At 40.0% G+C, this 19,674-nt stretch overlaps 1 protein-coding gene across 12 annotated transcripts in view; it reads right to left on the reverse strand.

Annotated features, from left to right (window-relative positions):
- NEK10 (NIMA related kinase 10) overlaps positions 1 to 19,674 on the reverse strand; it is a 239,037-nt gene that overhangs the window by 184,722 nt on the left and 34,641 nt on the right. For all 12 annotated transcript variants that reach the window (XR_013447948.1, XM_078072515.1, XM_078072551.1 and 9 more), the window contains exons 6-12: positions 18,542 to 18,626; positions 10,735 to 10,776; positions 9,374 to 9,452; positions 8,195 to 8,262; positions 6,391 to 6,470; positions 5,001 to 5,087; positions 2,093 to 2,317 (exon numbers count right to left, since the gene is read on the reverse strand). Coding sequence is in view for 11 of the 12 variants with exons in the window: in XM_078072515.1 (XP_077928641.1) it covers positions 2,093 to 2,317; positions 5,001 to 5,087; positions 6,391 to 6,470; positions 8,195 to 8,262; positions 9,374 to 9,452; positions 10,735 to 10,776; positions 18,542 to 18,626 (666 nt within the window). In the remaining variant the exon portion in view is untranslated. The remainder of the gene's footprint in view (positions 1 to 2,092; positions 2,318 to 5,000; positions 5,088 to 6,390; positions 6,471 to 8,194; positions 8,263 to 9,373; positions 9,453 to 10,734; positions 10,777 to 18,541; positions 18,627 to 19,674) is intronic.

The following is a 19,674-nucleotide window of genomic DNA, read 5'->3' on the forward strand; positions in this document are numbered from 1 at the left end:
TAATGAAAGATTTATAATTTATACTTTAAAGTATTTGAGATTTTTATGTGATACTCACAAAAGCAAGTAGGGGCATCTGGGTGGCTTAGTCACATAAGCGTCTACCTTCAGCTCAGGTCATGATCTCAGGGTCCTGGGATAGAGCCCGGAGTCAAGTTCCCTGTCCAGCAGGGACTCTGCTTCTCCCTCTGTCCCTCCCCTTGCTCTCTCTCTCTCTCTCTCTCTCAAATAAATAAAAATAAAAATCTTAAAAAAAAAGCAAGTAGATTATCAATAGCTTATATTTTTTCCTTTGTTTTGGTAATGAAAGAAATAATTAATACAGCTATTGTCCATATCACTATAGTCTGTTCTTATGCTTTGAAACATACCCTCACAGAAGTCGATAACATAGAGTTCCATAATATACCTAGAGGTGTAACAAGCACAAAGTCTGAATAACACTGATTTGATAATATCTGGTCATATTAAGAATGATAAGTCACTCTGTTTTTATTAGAGAGAGCTTTATTTAGGTACTGCACATTACAAGGGTGATTCCTTTCAGGCAGACATATTCCTTTTCTTTTTTTTTTTTTTTAAGATTTTATTTATTTATTTGACAGAGAGAGCAAGAGAGCACAAGCAGGGGGAACAGTAGAGGGAGAGGGAGAAGCAGGCTCCCTGCCAAGCAGGGAGCCTCATGTGGGGCTCGATCCCAGGACCCTGGGATCATGACCTGAGCTGAAGGCAGACGCTTAACCATCTGAGCCACCCAGGCACCCCAGACATATTCCTTTTCAACTTTCATTCAGTACCTATAGGGCTGAATTATCCTTTATAATAATTTTAGGTACTAGAACTTTCCCACTGATGGTACCAAAAGATGTCATTATCCATGGCTTCAATATATCTAATACATACTTACTGCAACATACTTCAAGAAAGTTTCAATTTGAAACTATTTTAATAACCATTCCTTCTCCATACTCAAGGCTTTGAATGTCACTAGAATTCTTTTTTTATTATTATTATGTTATGTTAATCACCATACATTACATCATTAGTTTCTGATGTAGTGTTCCATGATTCATTGTTTGCGTATAACACCCAGTGCTCCATGCAGAACGTGCCCTCTTTAATACCCATCACCAGGCTAACCCATCCCCCCACCCCCCTCCCCTCTAGAACCCTCAGTTTGTTTCTCAGAGTCCATAGTCTCTCATGGTTCGTCTCTCCCTCCTATATCCCCCCTTCATTCTTCCCCTCCTGCTATCTTCTTCTTCTTTTTTTTTTTAACATATAATGTATTATTTATTTCAGAGGTACAGATCTGTGATTCAACAATCTTACACAATTCACAGCGCTCACCATAGCACATACCCTCCCCAATGTCTATCACCCAGCCACCCCATCCCTCCCACCCCCCACCACTCCAGCAACCCTGTTTGTTTCTTGAGATTAAGAATTCCTCATATCTACTTTTAAAAGAGAGATGATAACGTGTTAACCCACCTTAAGAGCACTGCAATGAAGATTTAGAGAGGAAAGAAGAGCAACTGGACCAGGGTCAGTAACATGACAATCGTTTGATCAACAATATTTTCTCCCATTTTAACTAAGGATTATACATCTGTTCTTTAATTGCAGGTTTTGCTTTCTCTTTGTAGATGAGTGCCATATATGCAAATGCAGACATTTTAGCAAAATAGTAAATTTAAAGTAAAATTACAAGTAAAATTATTATACTTGTTGGGATTACAATACGCATAGAGTGTTGTCAAGAAAAAGGTGGTAATATAAATGTTTTCTTGTGGTTGTTGGATCTCATTCAATCTACATTTGCAGACTGACGGCCTTCTCTATTCCCGGCACTATCATGGAGGCCGGTGATGCAAAGATAAATATTTCAGGGCTCCCAAGAAACTTAAAAGATGAATGCCCCTGATAATGATTTCAAGTATGTTTGTGACAAGTATAAATGATTCTCCATAACACGAAGGACCAAAGAGCAGGAGGAAGCAAGCTGATCATGTACCAAATCTGCCATTGTATGGCAGAGTCCCCAACCTTCAGTGACTAAGGCAGTCGGCCACAGCCCCCTCTGACTCACCCTCGTAAAATATGAAGAAGCTGCTTGATGCCTCCCCAAATGCGAATTTCCACACTGGTCTCAGGGTCCTCACAAACCTGAACCAGAATCCAGACAACACTCCAGAGCAGCTTCAGGTGGTCAGAGTGGAGCAGACTAAGGAGGACGGGTATCCCTTCATAGAGCTTCACCTGCTCTTTCACTTGGGGTTCGGCACAAAGTAGGCGCAGTAACTCCGCAGTTAATCTGGAAGGGCATGGGAGGGTGGTGAGGATGAGAATCACAGCGTGGTGAGTTACTGACTCTGCATTTGGACTAGAGCTATCATCACTGTGGGGCTCTAACATTTTCTAAGTCACAGGTCAACATATGTTTTCTGTAAAGGGTTGGATCACAGCACAGTGCTTCAGGCTTTGCGAGCCATACAGCTTTGGTCAGAACTACCCAACCCAGCCAACATATGTAAAAGCAGCCATAGATAACACATAAAAAACAAATGGGCATGGCTATGTTCCAATAAATCTTTATTTACAAAAACAGGCAGGGAGCCAAATTTAGACTGTGGGTCATAGTTTGCTGACCACCGTTCTAAGTCATAGCCTCCTTGTAAGCCCACTGGTCTGGCTAAAAACCTACTAGCCAGCAAATAGATATCAGGTACATACAATGGGACCTGCACTGCGCTCAAAACAAAAGAAATAAAAGCTCTATCGTAGTCTTCAGAAACTCACTATGTGGTTACAAAAACAGGACATTGAAACAAAATGCCAAAACCACTACAATGCAAGGAGATTAAATGCAATGTTCCCAGTGACTAACTGGTGTGTAAAATAAAGATAATGATAGCATAGGACACATAGGGTTCAGCAGAGCTCTGAAACATGATGATGATGGACATTGCATAGAACCATCCATAACCCTCCAGTCTCATATTCTAAACACTCTCCCTGGACAATGTCATCCATTCCCGTGACTTCAAATACCCCCTCTATCCCAGTCCTGTGAGCTCAGCCCAGGCATCACTCTCAGCCTCCAGAAGTTCTAGCCACACAGCAGTTCCACAGGTACTCATCCCACTGTGTCTCAACTCAAAGTCATTATTCTCCTCCCCAAACTGGCTCTTCCCTCTTATATCTCCAGTGTTGACTCGTGATATCACAGTCTTTTCAATTTTCCAAGCCAGAAGACGGAATCATCCAAGACACTTCCTTCTCCTTTCCCAATCCACCACTGCCTTTTTCCTAGGCAACGGCTGAGATTAATTCTCTTGCAAGTCATGCAGCTGCCTAACCCCACTGCTCCTCCCATTCTTGTGATCTTTGATTGTGCTCAAGACATAAGCTTCTCCGTCACCTGCCTCTCCAATCTTCTCATGCCCACACTGCTCCACAGTTCCTTTCCCCTGAGCCAATTTTCCACAGCGTCAATCCCTCCCAAACTTTTGTGTTCTGACATTCAGAACATCTGTTCTTTGGCAAATAGTGTTCTGCATCTCCTTAAACTTTCCACACCAAACATCCCCTTCCTTGTTTCTAAATGGATCTCATTGTGTGGCTATATTCCCCACGCCACACACCCCACATACTGCTATCAGAGTAATGTCCCCACAAAATAAATCTGATCATGCTTAAAATCTTTCTGTAAGTCCCCATAATGTGCATGGATAAAAAACACACTCTTATTCGGCACCAAGAGCCCATTGTGACCTGGCTAAAAGCATCTTGTTGCCTCCTCTATAAAATATGGAAATTGATGGGTTACTGTGCAGATCAAATGCATTAACACACAAAAGTGCTTAAAGCAGGGTCTAGCATATAGAGAAAGCCAGACCAAAATTTGCTATATTTTTAACTTATCATTAACTGTCTAATCTAGTTTTCTGTTCCAGCTGTGCCCAATCATGCAGTTCCTCTAATACAGACAAATTCATGCCTCCAAACAGCACATTCTGTTTCCACTTGTTCTCTCCCTTTGCCTAGATAACTCCCTTTTCCTTCAGGAAACTTGGTGTGGCCCCTGGCTGTGACTGGGAGCTTCTGCTCTATGTTTCCAGAGTGTCCTGTGCATCCGTTAACCACACCACTTACAGTGCTATGGTGAAACCACTGACCTGCATGCCCGTCCCCTCTCCTACACTACACACTCTATCTCATTCATCTCTGGTGTTCTAACACCTGTGCAGAGGTTGTTTTCCTAGAAACGAGTTCAGGTACACAGGTCTATAAGTATAGTTTGTATAAGAGGATAAAATTGACTTTGAAGAAAGACTCACGGGGATTTACTATGGTTAAGTGTCTGGGTTTCATTACTTGATATTTCTGTTATCTGTTTTACCTCTTCAGAAAATCGTGACTTACCTAACTAAATATCAAATGATGTAGGTTGCAACTCTATTTAAAAACAACCTAATAACTAACTGGATACAGTAATTCTTTAGAGCAATATGTAGTTCAATTGAAAATGAATACATTTTAGATTCTGTTTGGAGTTATAATAACAGGTGGTCATGAAACAAGTCAGCAGCTATACTAATTTATTTTACGTTCCTTAAGCGGAATAGATTTTAACAATCTAATAATTTATTCAATATACAATCTGAAATTACTAAAAATAGAGCCACCTCAGAGTTTCTTTCCTTAAAAAGACAGGATGTAAAAAAAATTCAATAAACAAAAATATTAAAGATGTGATCATAAGATTTATATAATTCAATTCTATGCCCAGATCTAGAAGTGATGCAAGACCAAAGATAAATCAATACACCTCTTTGTTCTCGTTTCTCTATAAAAACTTAAATAGAAAATAGAAAATAAATGTCAAGGTGACTCATGCCATTCAGTTAATAATGTAAATAGCATGACATAATAAAAGTAACAATTATCATTTTCATCAAATATGACATTGTCTTTTCCCCTGTGAGCAATCCTACCTTTTGGAAAGCAAGTCATATTCATGCAAAATCATCATCAGATTTTCTACAATGTTGAGTTCACTTATCTTCTCCCTACATTCTGGACTACAAATTGAAAACTATTAGTAACTACTAAAAACATACCTTACCATATCCATTCATTTAATACCCTCGTTCTCATATTATCTCAGGAGGAAAAACAAAAAGCAATATAGCTCCATGGGGTCGGGCTACATCAAATTCCAACATTCAACAAATGTTGTATGTCATCAATTTAAATTTGTTTAATAACAGTATCATGATAACATGATTCCCTTTCTCCAAAAAGAATAATAGGCTTTTCATTAAAAAGGTAATAATCGGCATTATTCACAATAGCCAAGACATAAAAATGACCTATATGGGCCTACATAAATATAATTGAATATTATTATTTATTCATAAAAAAGAAGGAATCTCTGCCATTTGTGACAACATGGGTGAACCTGAAAGGAACTGTGCTAAGGTAACTACTGTATGATATCAGATATATGTGGAATCTAAAACAAAAAACAAAAGAACTGATCACATAGAAATAGAGATTAGCATGGTGAGTGATTGGTAGGAGCTAGACAGGAGGGAAATATGGATTAAGGGGTACAAACTTTCAGTTATAAGAAAAATGAGTACTGAGGATCTAATGTGCAGCATGGAGACCACAGTTAGTATGGTATTTTATACTTGAAAGTTGATGAGAGCACATCTTAAGTGTTTTTATTGCACACACACAAAAAAAGTATGTGATATGATGAATATATTAATTCTCTTGAACTTGCTAATTATTCCATACACATAATGTATATCAAATCATCATGTTGTACACTTTAAACATATGCAGTTATATGTGTCAATTATTCCATAGAAAGTTAAAAAAATAAAAACAAAAAAAGCATTGATTCACTTATTGGCATAAAAATATATTTAAAACACTTTTATTTAAAATAATCATGATGTCTATAAGGGAACATGTTATCCAGAATTGTTTTAAGGGTGAAAGTATTTGAAAATGTTTTATATGTTAGAATGAATATACAGGAGAGAACTTTTTTTTTTTTTTAAATCAGGGAGATATAGTTGTCAAAGAAATACTGTGGTTATTTTGAAAGTGAAAGTATCTGAAGGTTGGATGAAAGACTAGGTAGGTATTTCTGGTCAGGGAAAATAGAAGAAACTGATTTTCCTTTCCAACTTAAGTTTTAAAATGATGCTTTTTCATTCAGAATCCTCTTCAATATATTAATGCTACTTCATGCTTATTTTTCAAATTATAACTAAGTAGGTAAGTAACTAGAGAAACTGATCTATTATTCGTCTTTCCCACCTGAACTACTATGGCAGTGGAACTGGAAAGATATTAAAATACACTTACCTTTCAGCTAAACTAGCCAGAGCCAGAAGGGCACCCAACAAAACATTAGTATCTCGGGCACCAAGTAAATTTACTAATGTCTGAAAAATGAAGTAAAAGAAAGTTTCATTGTGTAAGTACTACAAGCTTCTTGAGTGGTATAATGTTTCTTTCAAAGATCATTGAGGCTTAACCCCAAGAGGGGTTTTTTTATTAAACATTCACCATACCCAGCTCTTTCAGGGGGCAGGACCCCTTCCTGCTTTGAAACTCAACGCTAGATCCTTGTGGCCATTCCTTACCCAGGGCAGGAAGCAAAGGGGACCAAGATACATGGCCAAGGTTCTCACTCTTCCCTCTATTTTCATGTGCCCAGGATGTCCCCTCTGCCTCTTCTGGCCTCTCCCCAAGGAGAAGTAGGGAGACTAATGATAGGAAGTACAATACTGGTAGTAACCAGTCATTGTTTTTGAGTTCATGTTTTGAACTCATTCTGAACTAGGCATTGTGGTAGGCCCTTTCCCACAAAGTATTGAAAACTGTCTTTTCTCCCCCAAACTAAGCAAGATGTCAACATTACCAAGCACTTCATTTGCCTCTCAGATTTCTAATGATGTAGAAAGAGCATAAATTGAGGCTTCCAGACATCATGCTAAATAACATGACTTAACTGGAAGTCTGTACCTTATCAGTTGCCCTTTCTGAATTCCCATTAATGCAAATTCATTCCTCTTTTCTCTAGACTTTTAGAACTCAGAGTCCCCCAAAAGTACACACCCAGACATATTTCAGGCCAGAGCTGTGAGCCATGTAACAACTGCTTGGCTGATTTTTGGTTCCTGTTACGTCAATTTTCCCCCTTTATGATTTCATTCACTTTTTTATGAAGCTATCATTATCTTTATTTCTCTGATCCCCTCCTCTTATTCTTCTCTCACTTTTTTCTCTGATCTCCTAACACAACAATGTTCTCCAAACTTCAGTCACTGACATAACATTCCCACAATTTGTGCCATATCCACTTAACTCCTTAATGCTACTCAAAAATGTTCCTCAAATTCTAAGTGGTACATCAGTGAAATATATGTAGCTATTGAAATGAAAAGCGTTGATTTGTAAATGACCTAGAATCATCTCCTATACAATGAGCAGCACGTGTGAACACATTTTAGGCAACCTTGCTCTAATATATACTCGACAGTGGCCTCTTGGGATATGAGAAATCAACAGCTTATTGAAAACTGGCTGTAGGCAGCTACCATCTAAATAGTCTTGCTATATATATAAATTTAGTCTGTTTCGACTAAACCAGCACCCATTCATCTTGAAATGTATATTTGATCCATATGCTTATAATACTTTACCATCTGATTATAAGGCTTAACCATATGAAATTGCCCAATAGACATACAATTTCATATGGTTCAAGCATATATATAACTCCATGTGCCATAAGGAATGTATTTATATGTATACACACACTTTATTTGTTCATTTGTAAATACACACTTAGGGGCGGTTTATATATAGCCAGGGTTTCTCAAGCAACATTTAAATAAAGCAACAAACTTGGTTGTTAATAAGTGGCATGGGAAAAAGGAAAAAAAAAAAAAAAAGAGTTTCAGAAAACCTGTTTGCTATTTCTATATTTACTCCTTAGGCTGATAAAGAATATTAAAGGGTTGGCAGAGATTTACAATTCTAGGCTAGGTTAGCAGGTTTGTGAACTATAATTATAAGAAACTTGATCACGGGGCTCTGAACCCCAGCATGTGAACCACCGCCATATGGAGGTGAAGTGTTCACTCCTTCTGGGACTACTCACCTTATGTGCTCCGCTTGTGGTGACCCATTCTCTTTGGTCTTTGACAGAAGCAAGTTTTTGAAAAATATCTATAAAGAAAGGAAATAATTCAAAGAGGGATTCAGCACTTAAAGGCAGCAGTATTCATGGAACCTCAGGTCTAAAAGTACTGATGGGCAAACAGAAAGGGCACATGGACAGACAGATAACACAAAAGGAACAATGGAGGGAGGAGGAACAGGGTTACTTTTTTTTTTTTTACTCTGAGAATTACCTCTTAAGCTCAAATAATAATTATTATATATTTCTATTATAGTAATAAAATATGGAGACAGCAAAAAAGGCAAACATCTCCTTCCGCTTAAAGTTGAATGAGTTCCTCAACATCGTTGCAAGTTCAAAGTGAAACCTACTCTTCAAATATCCTCCCTATAAAGATTTCAAATATATAGAGGAGAGGAAGGCCACTGAAGGTGATGGACCTAGCAAGGTTCCTCCGCTGAGGGGAACAGTTGTTCTCAAAGAAACTTCCTGGTGCCTAGCGCTAACCACGTACTCTCCTCTCCCTGTAACTGAGAATCAGTGTGCTGTCCTGGAAACAAATACGGGAAACCAGATCATTCAAAGAAAATGGGCCAGCATCCCACAGCAACAGGGGACCTACAGCTCATCAAAGCTGGAGAGGAAGCAAGGTGGGGCTGAAAAGAGCCTCCAGAGAGAGAGAAGATTGAATTCCACACACACAGACCCATGTTTTCACATTCTCATCATTACATCAGGATCTTTTTTTTCTTTTTTATGTTCACAAAGTTTTAAATTTTATGAGGTAGGTATTATTATTAACAAAACTTTATAGATGAAAAGTGAATAGCCTCTGACATTTTAATAGAAATCAAAGGAAGCAAAAAACATTTTTACCAAAATCTGCCATTATGGAAGTCCCTCTTGCATTAAAATAAACTTGTGCTCAGTGAAAATCTTCAACGTGAAATTGGGCTTTTCAAGGTAAGAGTTGCAATCTAAAGTTTTCCTTCTGGGTATATTTTGCCACTGAATGTAACAATTGGCATGGACTCCCAATACTAGAACTGTGGATGGGTATACTCATAAATATTCAAAGGATCCTTTTTCCTGTTGAAAACGCCATCCTGCTCATTTGGCAAGTGGGAAAAGTTGCCATGTCCTCACGACGACACTTACACGTCATGTTGACCAGCTTGTCCACACTGTGCGGCTCCTCTCCATAGCCTAGGTACTCATTGGCCACAATCTCCATGTACTGCAGGAGGGACCAAACCAACAAGAGTCAGAAGGAAAGATTAGTAAAAGCACACAAGCAGATAAGGGACAAGATGTGTACTTCTGAAAATGAGCTGTAGATGGCACAACGGATACACCAAATAATACTCAGGGCCTCTGGGCCAGGTTCACTCAAGTGCAAAAGGTAGCTTGAGTTTCTAGATTCTTTGCCTTCTCTTGCATGCCCTGAAGTTGAGGGCGGGACCATGGAAAGACTGTACAAACTCTCAAAAAATGACTTGTCACTAAGTAAGTTTGTGGTGTAATTTGGTTCCAAATACAAAAAAATTATATCTAACCAGCATACACACCAATAGCTGTAATCAGAATAAAATGGGTGTGGGTAGTCTGATAATCACTCACTGCAGATAACTGGTTATAATAAGAAATAGGCTCAGAGAAACACACAAAAATTCTAAGAAGACCAGGGAAGTTAAGGTGGGTAAGAGGATCCTTTATAATATAATTTTATGAAAGACAGTCATTTCATTAAATGAGGTAAACCTCTAGCCAATTAAAAAAAAAAAAATCTTAAAAACAAAAACTAGTCATGTTGCAGCAATTTCCCAAGAATGAAAATATAATAAAACATAATAGATTTAGCATTAACCTGCCATTAAACTTACTCTTCCATTAATAATACAGAATGAGTTTACAGGGCCAAAAGTTCATTATGAAAATCATTCTTTCTCTATGTGGTAGGAGAGTGGGCTGATCCAACCCAATGCCATGCCTAGAAATTTTGCCTTATCATACTAATAAACCCAAACATTTGACTGGCTCAACCTGCTTACCTTCCCTCAGTAGTTACAAAAGCAGAAAAATAAATGAAGTTAAGATCATTCCTCACATTGTCATGTATTTGGAAATATTTTAGTGAGCATAATTCTTTTTGTGTGAAACAATTATGAACATTTTTATAACCAATATTTTCTTCCATCATTTGGTATGTGCAATGCTGAGGAGCTGGGCCTGCCAGCCAACACCTATTTCTTTTCATGACTAACTGAAGACATGTGACCTTTTATAGAACTTTCTTGTTTCAGCAGGCTGGGTAAAATTAGCTGGAACAAAATGTCATGGGTCCCTTCCTGCTCTGTGAGTATCCTGCCTCACACACACTTATCCACCCTGCCTGCCCCTCCCCTTGGCAGGCAGCCTAAGGTAAGAAAGCCACCTGCGGTCACACACCTATGTAATCCTTGCCCAGAGCCATGGCATCAAATGGAAAGGCAAGACCAGCCACCACAAAGGAATCTTACCTGAGCTAGGTTTTCAATTCCACCCAAGCTATGGAGTATTTCCTAATAAAACAAAAACAACAGAACAACACAAAAGATGAGGGCGGAGGGAGAAATATATTTTACATGGAAGTTCTTTATTAAATCATGAGATTGATAATTATTTTTTAAAGGTTCACATTCTAACATAAATATGCAGCTCTTTAATGTCTTTATTTATACCACATTTAAGATAAACTGTTAATAAATACAAAAGTTGGGTTGAAATTAAAAGAATGAAAATATGCTCAGACCTGCAGCCTGACTCCTCATTCTTTCTACTTCCCCTCATGTCATCATAAAATGTTAGAGATGGAAAGAGCTATTAAGGTATTGTTCCCTCACATTGCAGATTAGGACAACTAAGGCCCAGAAAGGTAAGCCACTTTGCCTAAGTGACCAGCCTGGAGAGGAATGGAATCCAGCATCACCAACTCCCACAACCTTCCTGTAGGCCCCTGCGTAGTGTGGTCCATGGACAGCAGCATCAGCCTCATGGAGAAGCTGGTTAGAAATGCAGAATCTCCTCCTCACCCCAAACCTGCTGAATCACATTCTGAATTTCCACAAGATTCCCAGGTAATTCACAGACAGTAAAAGTTGACTAGAATTGCTCTAGACTATAGGGCTCTTCCTTAAAATGAAGAGGCTAATGGTCTTATTAAAACCCATACTTTAAACGAAGGTAAGAATAATCATCACAAAATGTCTCCTGATACAGATTTTTAAATCCAATTCCCAATAAGAAGGCATTTCATGAAACTTCTGAAACTACTCTATGAGTAGTAATTAGGGAAGACGGGGTGGGAGGCTACAGTCATGAGAGGGACCAACTTGGAACTCTATTAATAGCAAGTGCTCTCAGATTATCCACATTGACATTTATCTTCAGGCAGACGTGTTTCAAGTGACCCTAACCTGTTTAATTAAAGCTGTACTCTCCTTAACACACACACAAGGAAGTCCTTTGAAAAATAAATATTAGCCATCATTCCAATTCTGAGAAATGCATGGTGATGAGTACTTGAGTGTGAGGGAGAACAATCTAGTTCCACCTTGAAGCCAACTGAGTGGGCAGGCTGAAAAAAGGCTCAAGATTCTTAAGGCCTCCTGGTCAAGGTTTCCTTATTGTATATGCAGGGAATTTGGAAACACTAAACATACCCATGTTTAAATTAAGTATGAAGCGACATTTACAACTCAATTAAAAATAGATCTGTGACTACCCACTAATTTGAATTTTCACCATTGCTATTCACTCTAGAAGAGCTATAATTAAAGAACAGAAGAATACTGTATACATTATTCCTGCTTATGGCAGAATATTTTATACATATAAAAATAACATTTTAACGCTACTAATGTTTATTCAACAATTTTCTTTTCATTCTTATTATGTAAAAGCCCTGTGTCAGGCTCTGAAGAGGACACAAATATGCAGATGACCAAGGCCGACCTCACTGAGCTTTAGGCAAGCATATGGTAGATATACAAACAACTGGCATTTAAGACAGAATTTGGTAAGTGTGATAAGAAAGTTATACATGAACTGCTATGATGTCCCAGGAGGGACACATGATATCCTGCTGAGAGGACTATGGAAAATGTCATAAGCGTGGTGGCCTTGGAAAAGGTTTAGAAGGATGGATAGATCGGCTGAGAAGAAAAACCAGGGAGATTCCAAGCAAAGAGAACAATAGATCCAAAAGTGCACAGAAGTTGTGCAGAAAGAACATCAACGTGTTCCATAACTCCAAGAAGCACTTCCATAACTCTATGAAGGGCATTCCTGGGAATAATGTCAGAAAAGCATGGTAGGACCAAACTGTGGGAAGACTTATCTGTGAGCCTGAATCTGACCTTCATCACATGGACCATGAGATGGGATGAAAACACTGTGTGAATAAGGGATGATTAGAATCAGCTGTGAGGACCCCCCTCTGGTTTTTCAATGAACTAGAGAGAGGGAAAGAGAGCCACCCAGAAGCCCAGTTGGTTGGCAGTGGCACTGGGCAGGAGAATGGAGAGGTGGAGACAAGTCTAGGAAGTAGTGTGATCAAACAAACATGAAGACATGCTGGAAGGAAAGGAACAATATTTGAGCCTGGGGACTGAGGGGTAGCAAGATACTATAACAGACCCAGGGAAGGAGAGAGGAGGAGTCTAGGTTAGAGAAGACTCCACTTGGGACATACTAAGCTGCTGATGGGATGTTCACTTGAGAAAAGTAGAAGAGGCCATGAAAGACGAGGTAAGGGCAAAACATTGAAATCTGAGAGTCTCTTAAAGGAGATTTAAATTTGAAGCTTGGGAGTGAGAAGACACCAAGGGAGAGACAAATGTTTAAATGATTGGTCACAGGGCGCCTGGGTGGCTCAGTTGCTTAAACGTCTGACTTTGGCTCAGGTCATGATCTCAGGGTCCAGCCCCAGTGTCAGGCTCCCCACTCAGCAGGGAATCTGATGTCCCTCTGCCCTTCCCCCCATTCGTGCTCTCTCTCTCTCAAATAAATAAATAAAATCTTTTAAAAAAAAATAAAAAATAAATGATTGGCATGGTCATTTTTAAATTTTTACCTTGACAAGTAACATATCTATCCAATAATCGCTATTAACAATTTGAGACTAACTCCCATTTCCCAAACTCTGCTCTGGGAATAGCCCTTTTACTGTGCAGTGGATGGTATTAGACATTCTGTTTTAAAAATAATAATAATAATTTCATGACAAAATTCAAATTAGCTTGGGAAATGATATGTTAAACATAGTTTGACAAATGCTTTTATCATAGGACCCCTCAGAGCCTTTAACATGCTGCGGGGCGTTCTAAGCCTCCAATGCGAGGACTGAGGTGCAGCTTTTCCCAAACATCATTAATTGAAGCACACTTCTTTTCACAGAATGCATATTAACTCCTGTGGAACACAGGAGTTTGAGAAGCACTGTTATGAAGTATAGGAAGGGGACAGAGGCTTTGTCACTCTCTGAGAGTGTCGTTGTTACATACTCAAGAATTTACCCTTCATTTACAAAATAAACACTCCCCCCTCCCCCATGCTTCTGGGTAGACTGGAGCAAGGCCAGGAGATTGATTGCTCACAGACTCCTGGTCTTCCTTATGTTTCCTTTCGTCATACCAATGTGACTGCTTTCATCTGAGAGTGTCAACTGGAGAAAACCAAGACCACAAGGTATGCACATACCCGGGCTTAACAGTTCTGGGTCCTAATCTGAAAAAAAGCAAATATGACTGCACGCTTGAATTACAGCAACACTTCCTGGGTGCCCTGTCGGATCTCAGCATTTTCTCCCTGGTCACAAGCCCAAGGGTCACAAGACTGGGTTCAGTACCTCTGAGCCCAGTGACCTGGAGAAAGTCCCCAAGTCAATCTGCCCTTTAGTTCAATGTACGATATGTAACGAAGGTCCTTGCTCTGACTAGTCCCTGAGGTTTTCCTTTACAAAAAAAAAAAAAAAAAGGGTACAATAATGTAGTACAGATAATGAGTATGTTCTCAAAAAACGGAGCACAATGCAGCACCCAGATGGGTGTTGTTAGTGCACCACTGTTTTTGCCACAGCTGGAAATGTCAGTGCCCTTAGAGGCTCTCATCCTAGACTGAGTCAGCAGCCAAATCAAGGCCAGACACACTGCAGTGAGCCCTTCATAGTGAATCACAAATGGGATCACTCTACTCTGCTGTTCAAAACTCAAGAGTGGTTCCACGCTGCTCATTCCTGGGTCATGATTTTCAGGCCCCTGTATGCCCTGGCATCTTATCTTTCCAGATGGAAGAGCAATACTCTTCGATAAACTTGCTTATGCTCTATTTGTAGGGAGTCAAAGGGAAATATAAGAGATGGTTCAAAGTTCCTTACCTTGGAGTCTGGAGGAAAGGCAGTGCCACTAAAAGGATTAGGAGTTGGTTCTGAAGGTTCAAGGTGAGAGGAAGAAGCAAAGAGTTCCATTTTAAAGTTATTGAGTGGAATGCACTCCCACAGTGCTTCTCAAACTCTTTGGTCTCTGTACTCCTTTACACTCTTAAAAATTACTGAGAACCTCAGAGAGTTTTGTTTATGTGGGTTATATCTATGTACCATATTAGAAGTTAAATGTGAGAAATTTTTAAAGCACAGTACACAAGCACCTGTTCCCTCAGCCCTCAGAGCGGTGACCTTGTCACACATCCTGTCGCCTCTGGAGAATTCCATTGCACACATGTAAGACAGTGAGTGTGAAAAGGCAAACAACATCGTGGCATTATTTTTAAGATATTTTAGGCCTGGTGGAATCCCTGGAAGGGTTTCAGAGACCCATAAGCAGTCCCCAGGTCACACTTTGAGAACCATGGCCATCCAAAATACCCCTGGAAATTTGGGACTTACATAAAGACACAAGTTTGAGACTGGAGATAAGTACTTGTGAACAAAAAACAATGCCAACCACAAGAGTTAAAGCCAAGAGGGTGGTAGATAGGGGAGAAGATGATTAAAGAAAAGAACTTTGGGAAGGTCAACATTTAGGAAGGCAGGACTAAGAAAAAGAGCAAGTAAATAATACAGAAAGGTGCAAAGTGCTGAGGAAGAGCTAGAGCCCCATGGGATGGGTGAAGGCAAACAGGAAATGTGGGAAAGGCTGTGTGCTCTTACAGGAGTTGAGGAATGCAGGTGCTGGGAAAAGGTCACTCAGCCTGACCATCTTTTTATTGTGGTTTCTAATATAATTGTAGGCAGCAGCTTTTAAGATCTTCACTGTATCATCAATAAGCAATGTGCTCCGGCTTCACAGGAACGCGTGCAGGTGGGCATTTACCTTTATGCTGCATGGGCCTCTTACTATACGTGAAATCTCAGAACATATGTCTTTCTTTAATTATGACAAACTCTATGCATGTATACCTTTAAAATGGCTTCTCTTTCATTCCTTCCAGTTTTTTTCTCGCTGGAATCTCCATTAAGCATATACTGAAGTCTCTGGCAGGCACGAGCCAATCTACGAGCCACCAGTCTGCAACCTCTGGATCAAGGAATGCTGACTGAAGTATGGCTTCCAGGCAGAACCTTGTACACAAAATTCAGTGTGCAAGTTATGCAGTCCATCAGTCCTGACAGAAAGGAAGTAGGTTCAAGAGACACAGCCTGACCTTTCAAGAAATGGAGTAATGAAGGTAAGGTGAAGATCTGAAGGGATGTCTGGTTCAAGGAAAGGACATTTTTATGATAATGGAAAATAGAAATGGAGCCACTGACATAGTAAGAAAGAGAATAGGTAGAGGGGTAAGCCTTGGCAAACAGGAGGGATATTTCTTCTGAAACAAGAAGAACATAAAGTTTCGAGATAATCCCAATATTTCAAGCAACAAAGAAGAGATAATAAGAGAGCTCCCACTGGGATGGCTTTGGTTTTCTCCATAAAACAGACTATGCTGTGATTTGGTGAGAATGACAGGGGTAGGAGGGTGTTGGGGTATGAGAAGTGGACCTGGTTTGGACCAGCCACTGTGGGTCCTGTAGCACTGACTCAACAAGAGAGGAATGCCTAGCAAGGGTGAAGACTTGCTGAGATTCACCGGCATAAATTATAGTAAATCACAGCAAAGCTTTGTGACTTCAGCCAACAACTCTTGGCAACTCAAGAAGTTAAACAATTGCCTGAGCACATGCTCTTCTTTGTGGAAAGAGAGCCAGGGGGCAGAGATTCAGAGAGAATCCCCTTCTATGGAAAGGCTAGAAATCAGGGAAAGACTTCATTTAATATATGTTTAGTCACAAAATTCCATAAACAAAGAGGTCACTGAATTCTTTCCTGGAGAGAGCAGGGCAATCAATCCTGTCCCAATCCGTCAAGAACTAGACTAAGAAAGGCAATACTTTATTGCATGGAGCACTGGGTGTTATAAGCAAACAATGAATCACGGAACACTACATCAAATAAATAAATAAATAAATAAATAAAAGAAAGGCAATACTTTAGCTGGAGATCAGCAGAGCATGAGACAACTGTCATCAATTCTCTGAACAAACAGAACATCTTAGAGAACATCTATTTTACTAACTTCTATAAGTCAAAAAACTAGATCTCCTGCTAACAATCCACCTTCGTGAGAGTCAAAGAGGGTGTTATTAATAATTAAGTGGGAACAATGAGCACATTCTGGGACTGATCCAGGCAAAATGGAACACATGGTCCACCCTTATTAGATATGCCCCACACAGAACTGCAAATGGCAGCTCAGAAATACATGGAACACACAGTTCTGTAAGGCTGTTCATGGGGGAAAAAGGATACTATCTTCCCAGAAAACTTTGAGCAACCAGGACAGAAAGCCATTTGGAGTGTGCCCTGAGGCCCACAGTCAAAGGGCTACTAGCTAAAATGATAATAGCACAAAGCCCGCTCAGAATACCAATGAGGAAGTGGTGATTCTTCTAAAGGAAAGATGTGGAACCACCATGAATCCCAGAAGTCTCAAATCAGAGCAGGCTCTGTAGCTGACTAGTACCAAAAACATTTTTTAAGTGCCAAGTTTGGAAAAGACGGTTATTGGGGTAATGAAAAGAGCCACATTCTGACTCAAACAATTCATCAGTAAAATCAAATCCAAAATAAAAGATCTTCCGAGTGGTCTGAGCTTCCTAGTAGCTTATCAGGACAGGGTGTAAAAGGAGATGCTTCTTATGGGGGAAAAAATCCGTGAAAATTGGTGAAGCATGTATGAATACTAAGAACACTCTAGATATTTAACACTGGCAAGCAGAAACAACAATGACTAAATAAACAATCTTGAGGCTTTGGAGCAGTGGTTCTCCAACTGTGGTCCCCTGACAAGCAGCATCAGCATTACCTGGGAACTTACTGGAAATGCAGATCTTTGGGCCCTCCCCAAACCTACTGAATCAGAAACTGTGGTGATGGGCCCTAGCCATCATGGAGTCCTCCATGTGCTTCTGATGCACACAAAAGTGTGCAAGCTGCTATTTGATGGAGGCAGCTATCTACCAGCCAGTACTGGAAGAAATAACTTTCAAGGTCCGGGTGAAATGTCAGCTAAGCTTTTCTTTAGAGCCTCAGGGCGAAAGCACTAAGTCCTGGCTATACAACGTGTGGGCCACACGCCAGTAGCATGGGCATCCTCTGGAAACCTGTTAGAAATGCAGAGTCTTGGGCCTCATTGTGTACCTGCCAAATCAGAATCTGCAATTTACAAGATTCCCAGGGGATTCCTAGGGGCATTAAAGTTTAAGAAGCACTAAACAAGAGAAGCACTAAACAAGTGAGAGGAGGGAAAGTTTCTTGACCTCGCAAACCCTCATTTGAGACAGACGGGAGGTCCCTTGCTCATCTTTAACTCAGGGTCTGAGGCTGGACGTGGGGAAGGGCATGGACCCTGGAGCAGCTGCCAAAACTGCAGGCCCTGCCTTTCCCACTGACTGCCTCTGGAGCCCCCTGAGAAGGCCCCTGCTTGTCACGGCTGACGTTGACCTAGTGAGCTGCTGAGCCTTGAAAACACACTCAAAGGTGTGGCCAAGTGTACACCCCTCTGAATTGCCTGTGGTTTAAGACATACACCAAAAATTCCATCCACTTAATCCCACAGTTCATATAGCAGAAACATATTTTTTGTCTCTATTAAATCATGTCTCTCATATCTTTTTAAATAGCAAGTGAGATACCTCCTAAATCTGAAAACTATTGAGTTGTGAGAGAGAAAATAAGGTTAACATGGCCCAGGTTTTTTTTATCTCATCTTCATAACAAGTAAGAATTATTTTTATTTTTTCCAACCAACCTGATAACATGGATCCCTCATTAGTAGTCTCAGACAGATTAACACTCTCAGAAAGTGAATAGATGGGGCTCGATGAACCCACTCTCTGAAAGAAGAAAAGAGAAAGCATGTTTGTCCATGTTTAAAAGGCCACTGTGACTGAACAACACAAGACGATGAAGGAGAATAAGGAACATACAAAGGAATAGCATTAGTTCATTTCAAACTTAATCTGCAATAAGGACTGTTAGTTGGTACCTGAACACTTAATCTACTGTAGTGCAAAATACATAAAAACTGTCATTATCATCATGAAGCAGAGGCCCCAAAATTATTTGGCTCTCAGTGCCCTTATTGGCTGAGGGCAGCGCCAGACCAAAAGACATAGCTAAACGGTCCAAAAATTAGGTTTGACTTAATAAGAATTTATGCCCTGATAACTTCATATCCATTTGAAAAAATAACACACATACATTATAAGAAAAATGCTTTTATTTTATTCTTGATCACATTTACTTATGATTGGGGTGTATGCACCTGTAGGCTCTAAACAAATTCTCAAGCCTTGTAACCAGATTGCATACTACCATCTTCATCTCCTCTTCCAGCTGATTTTCACATCATACTTGCTTTATCATGACAACCACGGAAAACCCAGTTTCAGAAAGCTATGGCATCATCTAAAGGAAGGCAGCACAACCTTCATATGGAAACCATAAAGTATCTGGGTCTGACAGATACTGCATAGCTCTGTTTTCCCTGCAAATTTAAAAGGCCCCATGACACCCCTGGGGGTTCTCTGTAGCCTCCAGAGCACTTTAGTGGGCAGTTTGGAAAACACTGTGATAAAGTATTTTCTTATATCAGTTTCCCTGGAAGCGGAGCCTGAGACGAAGGTTGGTGTGCAGGTGAATGATTAAGGACATGCTCTCGGGGGAGACCATTGAGAGTGCGGAGCACCAAGAAGGGGGAGGGCAAGCATGAGCACCATCTCAAGCAACACTTGTCTCCCACTGCCCTCTAAGCTAGTCCGACAGTGGTGCTTGGTGGAGATGTTAACAAAACCCTAAAACAAAAAGTGTCTGTTACTCTATAGTTAGCCAAGGAAAACTGAGGAAGATAACAAAAACTATTCCAGACTAGAATCCACATAA

Source organism: Halichoerus grypus, chromosome 1, assembly GCF_964656455.1.
Source record: "Halichoerus grypus chromosome 1, mHalGry1.hap1.1, whole genome shotgun sequence".
Lineage (NCBI taxonomy): Eukaryota > Metazoa > Chordata > Mammalia > Carnivora > Phocidae > Halichoerus > Halichoerus grypus.